This window comes from Grosmannia clavigera (assembly GCF_000143105.1).
Source record: "Grosmannia clavigera kw1407 unplaced genomic scaffold GCSC_161, whole genome shotgun sequence".
In the NCBI taxonomy this organism is placed as follows: domain Eukaryota; kingdom Fungi; phylum Ascomycota; class Sordariomycetes; order Ophiostomatales; family Ophiostomataceae; genus Leptographium; species Leptographium clavigerum.
The window spans coordinates 540,502-549,681 of record NW_014040778.1 but is presented as its reverse complement, the minus strand read 5'-3'; the positions used below and the strand labels follow the sequence as shown (position 1 = coordinate 549,681).

At 54.6% G+C, this 9,180-nt stretch overlaps 1 protein-coding gene across 1 annotated transcript; it reads right to left on the bottom strand.

Moving 5' to 3' along the window:
* Positions 1-2,008: 2,008 nt before the first annotated feature.
* CMQ_8175 (chromodomain helicase) lies at positions 2,009-7,492 on the bottom strand (the record flags this gene model as incomplete). The annotated part of the gene is made up of 4 exons (XM_014315716.1): positions 2,009-6,636; positions 6,823-6,910; positions 6,989-7,015; positions 7,076-7,492. The coding sequence occupies 4 exons, from the start codon at positions 7,490-7,492 to the stop codon at positions 2,009-2,011; spliced, it is 5,160 nt and encodes a 1,719-aa protein (XP_014171191.1).
* Positions 7,493-9,180: the final 1,688 nt, after the last annotated feature.

Genomic DNA, 9,180 nt, shown 5'->3' with positions numbered 1-9,180 from the left:
GTTGGCAGCGGAGAGAATGGTTGGGTTGCCTGTGCGAGTGAAGATGAGGGAACACAAAGGCGGCAGGAGAGCGCAGAGAATGCAGAACTGAGCCAATGGGGGGCAGACGTTAGAGAAAGCTTGGGCAGGATGGGAGGAAGAAAAGAGGAAGGGATAGACCAACTAAATAGCTCCGGAGAGTGTAGTTTTATTTATTGCGTTGCGGGTTCGCTATCTTGCGGGCGGGTTAGCACGGTAGCATGGATGCAGTAGTGGCAGGCTTGCCGACGAATAAAAGGGCCGGACACAGAATGGGTGCACGGCTGTCCTTCTTGAGTGGCTCCCAATTCCGCTCGGCAGAATGGGCTCTGCCGACGATTCTGCCGCAGCGAGACTGGCAACGAAGGACGACAGCGCAGGTGGGGGGGGAGAAACGGTGAGGTGGATGGGCAGACAATGGGAGGCAGAGACACGTAACACACGGACAAGAAGGAGGGGAGAGAAATGAACAGTCGCCGTTCTCGCGAGAAAATCAGGGAACGAAGCTGGTCGGCCACTTGTCAGGAAGAAACAAAGTCGCAGCCAGAGCTAGTCGGGAAAGTACGAACCAGGGGGGGTAGCTTTTCGGTGGAATGTACGGAGTATGTTTAATTCTGTCGTTTAATTCTTCTGTCTTGGTCTTGCCTGGTTTTCCGTTTTCGCCTTCGCTCCTGCTCCGTAGGCTGGTGGGGCCGCCGCCGTCTGGTGAAGAGCGAAAGAAGCTTTTCTTTTTACACGTCTAGGCCCTCTCGTCGCTTCCCGATCCGTTTGCCAGTTGCTGCCTGGCACGGCGTAGCGCCCAGCAACGGATCAGCTGAAGCAGCCACACGATTCTTTTGCTCCAATCGTGCGTTGACGAGGCAGCCATCTAGCCATCTCCTTCGTATGCCGTACATAGTACACATCTCGAGGCTCCAAGAGGACAGCTCGCCCGTTGTCGGGTAGGTGGGGGAGCTCTGCTATTACGGAGCATTCGTACGGAGCATCGCCGTCCAGACTGGAAATTGGGCGCTGTTCGACCTCGCTACAGCGACACTACACTAAAAATAGCTCCAGCTCGCCAAGACGGCGAAATGCTGCATGGAGTGCTGTACGATGTATCTTATGTGCAGAGCTCGCATGCCAGAGACGTCGGCACCGAGCAGACAGGACCGAGCACGCTGTGGAACGTCGTCTGAGCACCAAAAAGGAAAGATGCCCTCAGCTGTGCCCCTATTCAGCTGACGCGCGAAGCGGCCGGGAATTTGAGCGATAAATAAGGAAGCCGCCGAACGGAGCACCGTGTAAGTACTGACGACGTGCTATCGTATCTTATATAAACAGCACCATTCCAGCCCCACGAGCACCTGCCAGCCTGTCTCAGCCGTTGAAACGGCCTGTCCGGCTGCGTATCCTGCTCCTGCCCTTTCGCCCTGCCGCTGTCTTCTTTCCACTTTCCTTTTTCCTTTGGCCCTGTCTCAAGATAAGATTTCTTACGTCCGTACTGCAGACCACGTGCCCACGTCTGTGGCCCTCGCCCCAGCCACAGAGGGCCCCGAGCTCCTCCTGCTAATATCTGACGTGTCCAATATTGCTCAACGAGCTCGGACCATGCTAAGATGAGGGGCTCGCCACATCGTATTCCAGCCGCTGCTTAGTGCCACCTTCGCCTTTCGTATTCCACTTCAGATACATACATAGTATGAGCAGCATGCTTCTATCTTGCTCAACCCAAACGCTGCCGCTTTTTCTGTCCCAGTACTCCGTGACATAGATGCTCATGCTTTGCCCATTGATCCCTTCCTATTCAAACGCCTGCTAGTTCACGGGCCAATCGTATACATCAGTTGATACATCAGCACTCGTCCCAGAATTGTCTATCATTGCACACCACAACCACACCATCTGCCGCCTAATCCACACCCCTCCGGAAACAATCCAAGTCTCCAAAATTATCCAGCCTCGCTGTGGTATCACTGGTCGCTCAAACCCTGCTCAAACAGCCACTCCATTAGTATGGACTCGGCCGCGAAGTGTACTGTGGCTGCTGCTGCTGCCATGGAGACGGCCTCAGCCGCTCCCAGTCACGTGGTGGCTGATAGTCACGCCGCTCTTTGCGGAAGCTCAGCCGATCTCCGGTTTCCGGCCCTTCGCCTACAACACCGCTGCGTCTGCCGTCCCGATTGCGATCGCGGTCACGGTCGCGCTCTCGATCACGGTCTCGCTCGTGGTCGTGTCTCCCGTCCCGACGTCCGTCCCGCTCGCTGTCGATCTCGCCGTCTTCCAGATCGTCACGCTCCAGCCTGTCTGCCCGCTCCGGCTTCTCTGCTCGGTCCTTGGCACCCTTGTCCTTGGCTCGCAGCGCCTCATACATCTTTGACAGCTGGCTTCCCGAAACGGCAAAGTCGTTGATCGGCCAGATCGATGACAAAAAGTCCCTAAACGCATCGTTAACATCACAACCACCAGGCAGAAGTTCGTACACAACATACCAGAAGCGCGGCATTAGGGCATCCAGTTTCTGTGCAGGTACTGCTTGGTTCTTCTTCAGTCCCACCACGCAGTCGCCAATCTGCCGTAGCTCCTTGCCCATGATGGCCGCCCGCTCCTTGGCCTTCTCCACCCGTTCCGGCGTCGTCTCCATGATGTTCTTAAAGTTTCGCCGCACAGGCTTCAGAAGTGACCACATCACCTGCTCGTCGTCGCCGTAGTTGAGCTTGTTGTCGTCTAGCTTCATCAGCTCCTCGAACCGCTGCACTGCCTTGCCTTGCGCATTTTTCAGTCGCTCCAACGTCTCCGCATCGAGCTTCTTGCGCTTTTCCTTCTCCTTCGGCCCACCCTCTTTCTGCACCGCCGTTGCCGAGCTGCCTTCGCGACGATCTGCCTCATATGCCCGTCGCTGCTTGCGGTCCCGCTCATCATGATCACCACGGTCATAGTCGTGCTTGCGCTTGAACTCGCTGCGGGGCGTCAACAACCGCTCGCCGCCGTTGCTTTGTGGCCGGAGGTTGAGGTAGTCGCTGTGCGAGATCGGCCTTTCTCGCTGCTTCTCCTTCGTCTGGCTCGGCCGCTTGGACATGGCAGGCGCTGGGGAGCCCGAATGGTTTCGCCGATAGCCGTTGGCACCGCCCTTCTTGCTCCTGTGATGGTTCTCGACGGCCTTCTGGGCCGCCGCGTCGTCCGAGTACTTGGCCAGCAAAACAGAGAGGAGATACTCCGCACGTCGGACCAGGTGCACCGCACCAGGAGACTGGATGATCTTCTCCTCGCCCTTCTTGCGCTCTTCCTTCTTTTCCACCCGGTGCTCCTCCAAGAAGCACTTATCCGTCATCAGCAGCTCCTGGTCATCGCGAATCTGCGCCCAGGCCCCAAAGCCGTAGCGGTCGATGCCTACCAAAAGCATGCCATCTTCGCGGGCGCCCCATTCGCATGTGTAGTGAGCCGCCTTGGTCGCGTCGTGAAGCCGGAACGAGTGCGGGTTCCCGTGGTTTTCGATCACCTGTCGAAGCAGCCGCAATTGCGGCGGACGTTCGACAATCGTTTCCGCATTGATCTTCTTTACTTCCCCAAAGTCCACCAGCACTGCCTTCTTGTCCTTCCGAGACGGCGTCTTGCCCACCTTTTCCAGCTCCTCGCGGACGCGTGACGTGTTGTTGTCAATCGCTTGGCGACTGGTGTTCACAAGATCGTGCACAACAGACACTACAAAATCACGATCACGATCTCCAAGCCGAGCATCCGCAATGATATCATCCCCCCGGTCTTCGATCGAACCGTATCGAAACAGGGCTCGGATCAGATTCCGCGTCTCCTTTTCGTTCAGTGGCCGGTGGGGGTCTTTCAGTGCTGCTTGCCGCTCCTCAAACTCTTCCTGCTCTTGCTTCTCCCGCTGCCGCTTCTTTGCCAGCCGGTCGGCGCGATCGGTGTCTGGGTTCCGTCTCTGGTTCTTCAGTGTCGCTCGTCTGGGAGCGTTCTCCTCTACCGCCTTCGCCAGATATTCTTCATGCTTCTTCTCGTCCTCTTCGGCCTTGATGACAGCGAGCTGCTCGGCTGGAATGATCTGATCCCAGTCCAGTGCGAGGTCGTCTACCTTGACGTCCGTAACCTGCATCCAGTTGTCCCAGTCGATACCACCGCTGCTGAGGTTGAGCTTGTCGTCGACATTTGTCTTGGTGACTTCGGCATTCTCCAGGATGCTGTCAATGTCCAGCTGCTCCAGCTTCTCTTGGTTGCCAGACTGCTCGAAGAGATTCTGAGACCGCATCTTGAGAATCCACTGAATGTCTTCCGCCGTCTTGGCCTCGTCAATCTGGAGACCCTTGTCCATAAATTGCTCGCGGAATGCTTTGCCCTCGTCGGTGACGCCGGCCTGGATAGTGAGATACTCGAGGAACAGCTTGTTTCGGGCACGCTTCACCACTTCCTCTTCAATGGTTTGCTTGGCCACTAGGCGGTAGACGTTGACTGGCCGCTTCTGTCCGATACGGTGAGCACGAGCCATGGCCTGCAAGTCAGCCTGGGGGTTCCAGTCGGAGTCGTAGATGATGACTGTGTCCGCAGTCATGAGATTGATACCAAGACCGCCAGCACGCGTCGATAGGAGGAAACAAAAATCATCGCTGTTCTCGGCGTTGAAATGGTTGATGGCCATGCGACGGGGACCTGCTGGAATAGTACCGTCCAGTCGCTGGAACTGATAGCCGCGGACACGAAGGTAGTCGGCAAGAAGATCCAGCATCTTCACCATCTGACTGAAGATCAGGACGCGATGGTTGTCCTTCTTCAGTTTGGCAAGCAGCTGGTCCAGCAGCATCATCTTGCCACTGCTGGTGATGAGGCCCTTAATCTGGTCTTCCCTCCGGACGCTGCCCTTGAGAACACGCTCCTCGACACCTGCAAACATGTACGGATGGTTGCTAATCTTCTTCAGCTCCATCATGATGTTCAGGAGAGATTGCTTGTGGCCACCGCTGGCATCGCTCAGAGCCGCGTAGTTGCGCGTCAGGATGTTTTTGTAGTAGTCCAGTTGCACGTCCGAGAGCTCGACGCGGATGATCTTCTCTGTCTTCGGAGGCAGATCAGACTCGACAGTCTCCTTGGTGCGGCGAAGGATAAACGGCGCGATAGCAGCGTGGAATTTTGTCAGCTTCTCCTGGGTCTCCCGGCGCTTGAGCTCATCCTTCACCTCGTCCTTGTCCTCATCATCCACCTTCACCTCGGCTTGACCGAGCTCCTCAAGATCCTTGTCAACAACCACCTTGCCCGGGTTGAGAAAGTCCAGCAAGGCGGACAGCTCGTGGAGGTTGTTCTGGATAGGCGTGCCCGTAATGAGTACACGGCAAGGGATATTGAAGCTGACAAGCCGGTTGTACAGCTGGGATTCGCGGTTCTTCAGGCGGTGGGCCTCGTCAACGGCCAGGACCTGCCACTTGATAGTGCGCAGGAACTCCCAATCCTGGAGGATGAAGTCATACGAGGTGACGAGCACGTTGAACTTGGTTTTCTTGGGGTTGCCATCGACGATGAGCTCGTGGTCCCGGATGACGCTGCGAGCAGCCTCCGGGCCGAGGTAGACGACATAGTTGATATCTGGAGCCCAGAAGCTGAAGGTATCACACCAGGCGGGAATGACACTGAGAGGGGCCACAACGAGGAAGGGGCCCTCTTGGTCACGCTCATTCCGCAGCCAACTCAAAAACGACACAGACTGCACGGTCTTTCCCAGACCCATTTCATCGGCCAAGATGACGTTATTATCACGGGTCCAATTGAGCGCAAGAAAGTTCAATCCCTTCAATTGGAACTCGCGCAGCTCGCCGCCCGTGACGTATGATGGCTGCTTATCGATCTTGGTCATGCGAGACCGGGTGTTGACATTGGACTCGCTGCGGTCAGAGGTCCAAGAGCGCGAGATGCGGTCGAGAAACTGGTCGATTTTGTCTTGTGCGTGTGAGCTGACCAAATCGGCGGCTTCCCAGGTGCATTCATCGTATTGCAAGCCCTTCCATTTGATGAAGTACTCGATGCCGTCAACACCGTTCCGCTTAGCAACGACGCGTTCGACTTTGGTGTAGTCCTCGTGTGCCTCTTCATCACGCTCACGGTCCAACAGCCACTGCTCTCTCAGCTCCGGGGTATAATCATCACCACCAAACCGCATGTCCAGCTCGACGTCAACAACCTTCCGAAAATAGTTCTCCAGACGACGGAAGCCACGGAATCCCGCAACACTGTCAGTCGTTTCCCATGTGTCGTGGAGATGCGATTGACCCTGCCACTTTATGTAGTATTCGTAATCGTGGCGGTTGGAGTCGGGTGTCAATTCGACACCCTCTTTCACGCGGTGGCGTACAATTCTTTCGATGTAGGGAGAATTGTCCTCCACTTCGGGCTGGTAGTAGCCGAGAGTCATCTCGGATGCTTCCTCGTCCTCTTCGACATCACTCTCATTGTAGGCGCCGACAGAGACTTGCGCAGCGCGACGGCTAGACCACCGTTTCTCGGCATATGCCAGAGATGGTTGTGCCTCTTGCTGTCGTCGTGCTTTCTTCTGGAAGCTTCGTGCCCGGGCACCGCCGTAATTGTCCGAATCGGATTCATCGATGGAGGTATTGCGAGCAGGAGTTCCTCGTTTTGAGGCTAGGCGGTTGGAAAGAGCGCGTGTTAGGTATGGTTGCCAGCAATGATAAGGCGAAACGTAGAGATGGCCGTGAGGGATTTACGACAACCAAACAACGCCGAGGAAGGTGGGAAGACCAGTCATGGGATGCGTCCAGTCTAGAGATGCTACACACTGGGAGGGGAAGAGGGACGGGAGAAACTTACACTGCCGTGATGTTTCGAGCAATACGCGTCGTGCTTTTGGTTTGCGTCGAGGAACAGGTTCCTCGTCAGAGTCGTCATCAGATGCAACCTATCCGTACGTCTGGTTAGATATGACAGAGCAATATGGTGGCACTGTGCAGCAATGCCTCTTGCCACATCGACTCACGATTTTGCGGCGCTGGACAGGACGGGACTGACACAAGTTAGCACAGGCAAAGATAGCTTGGCAGGTTGTCCATGGCCAGATACGTACGCTTCTCCTGAGTCCGTAGAGCGCGGGGTCCTTTCGGATATAGTCGTCCTCCAGCATGGAGTCGGCCTTCCGCTTCGGAGCGCGACGCGAATCGCTCGAGGACTCGCTTTGGTCGCGGACAATGTCAGCATCGGCGTCGATGTCGACGTCGCTCTGGACTCCATCGAAATCAGCATCGTCCGATGCATCATTATCGCTAGGCTCAGAGGCATCCTCCCCAGAGAGCTGTTCATCGATACCGGCATCTTCTTCTATCCGGTCATCGTCGGAATCTGGTGATGGGTCGTCCTCGTATGTCGGCTCGGCCTCAGACAAGTCGCTCTCGCTCTGGCGAACGGGTGTTCGAGCCGCAGCAACATCATATCTTGTCGGAGACGAGTGTCCATCTTCTGGACCCGAATCTGGTGAGGCCGACATCTTTGAACATGTGGGAGGCGGATGGCTGGTGATGGAGAGCGCGGTCAGCTTGATGAAAGTTGGGTTTGCAGAGTTTTCCACGCATGGAGCAGGTTGTAGCAGCGTGACATTGTTTGCAGGATTCACGCGACCCAGAGATAGGCAAGAAAGTCTAGGAAGAAGCAAGCAGGCCAAGACAGGCAGCTTGTCGCATACTGGCGATAGACTCGATGATAGACGAGGCTGGGAGATGACGGGAAGGAATTGCGGACGCCTGAGCGAGCAGCGAGCAGAGATAGCCCGATCAGGAAATTCGCGAGAGCCCAGTATCTCTATAGGGACGCTCAATATCAAGAATAGAGGCCCTGATCAAGGAGCATTCATGATGCACGCGATGCACATGCCTTGGTTTTGACGATATTTGATGGAAGGCCCACGATATGAATGGTGTGCAACAGCAGAAAGACAAGTACGTGGAGCAGGCAAGCACGTTCCAGACTCACCAGAGGTAGTTCTAAGTTATCCAGACCGAGATCCTAAGAAAGAATCTCTGCCCAAGGCCTCTGTGAAGTGGTGGTGGTGGTGGTGGCGGTGGTGGTCCGTAAGGTTTGTGTGGATTATTAGAGAAACAGATTCTTCGGAAGGTGTGTGATGCATGGGGGTGCTAACAGCGAAGAAAACAACAGTGGTTTTAGTTAAGAGGAACGAGAGATAACAGTGGGGTATACACGTGATGGTAGGCCGGTCTTTAAATTGGGGCGCCTCGATAGATTCATATAAGCAGCAGATGCTCGTTTTGGCACATAGAGAAGCCGGGTACCGGGTGACACGTCGTAAGTTGCGGCTGCTCGTAGTGAGTAAGATGTTGTAGGAAGACTATTTTCTTCAAGTATAAAAGAAGAACAAATGCTACGTGCTGGAAGCGTCACCGATTGAGGTAACAAGAGTCCTCTAGCTCCAGCAGTGACTAATGACTGAAGACCAGTAAGTTACATTGTCCCTATTGATCTCCATAGACACAGTCATTACATTATGTTGCAATGTATGGCGACGTCGGCTTACTTCCTAAGTTCCTGGCCTTGCTTCAAGGGCACCAAATCATGGCACGGCAAAGCCTAATAAGTAAAGTCTAACTTTTCAGCAGTCCTGACTTTCACTTCCCCTGCCCGGCTTTTTAATTCCCAATGTCCTTCACGAGTAAAAATGTAGGCCGCCCGCGTCGTGATTCACGTGTTATCTGTAGTTAGGAGACTGTCGTGAAAGGCACACCCCTAGTCTGGATGCGACTACTTGGGAAGGGGCCGTCGATTGTGTCTTACTTTCATTGTCAGTTTTCACTGATTTGAACCAAAGAAGAAAGTGCAAATGCAACCCGTACGTCACACCTGCCGACTCCAGGGATTTGCCGAATGATCTGCTTCTTGGACATTTGACGAGAAACGCTTTCAAGTATTTTCGCCTCTCCATATTTTGTTCAAGACAAACCATTGAAGTTCAACTTTTCTATTATCGACTTTTGTCGTAACCCCAGTACGCCGCTGTCAGCTATCGAACAAAAGTGAGTATCCTATTACAAAAGGAATCAATTCGCAATAAGCAGTCAGCTAATATGGTACCTTTACGCTGGAAAGACCAGAATACACGCTGCCAGACCATGGCGATGACCAGTCTTCGAATTGTGAGCAGCAAATTGCCTGGCGGCTAAAGAG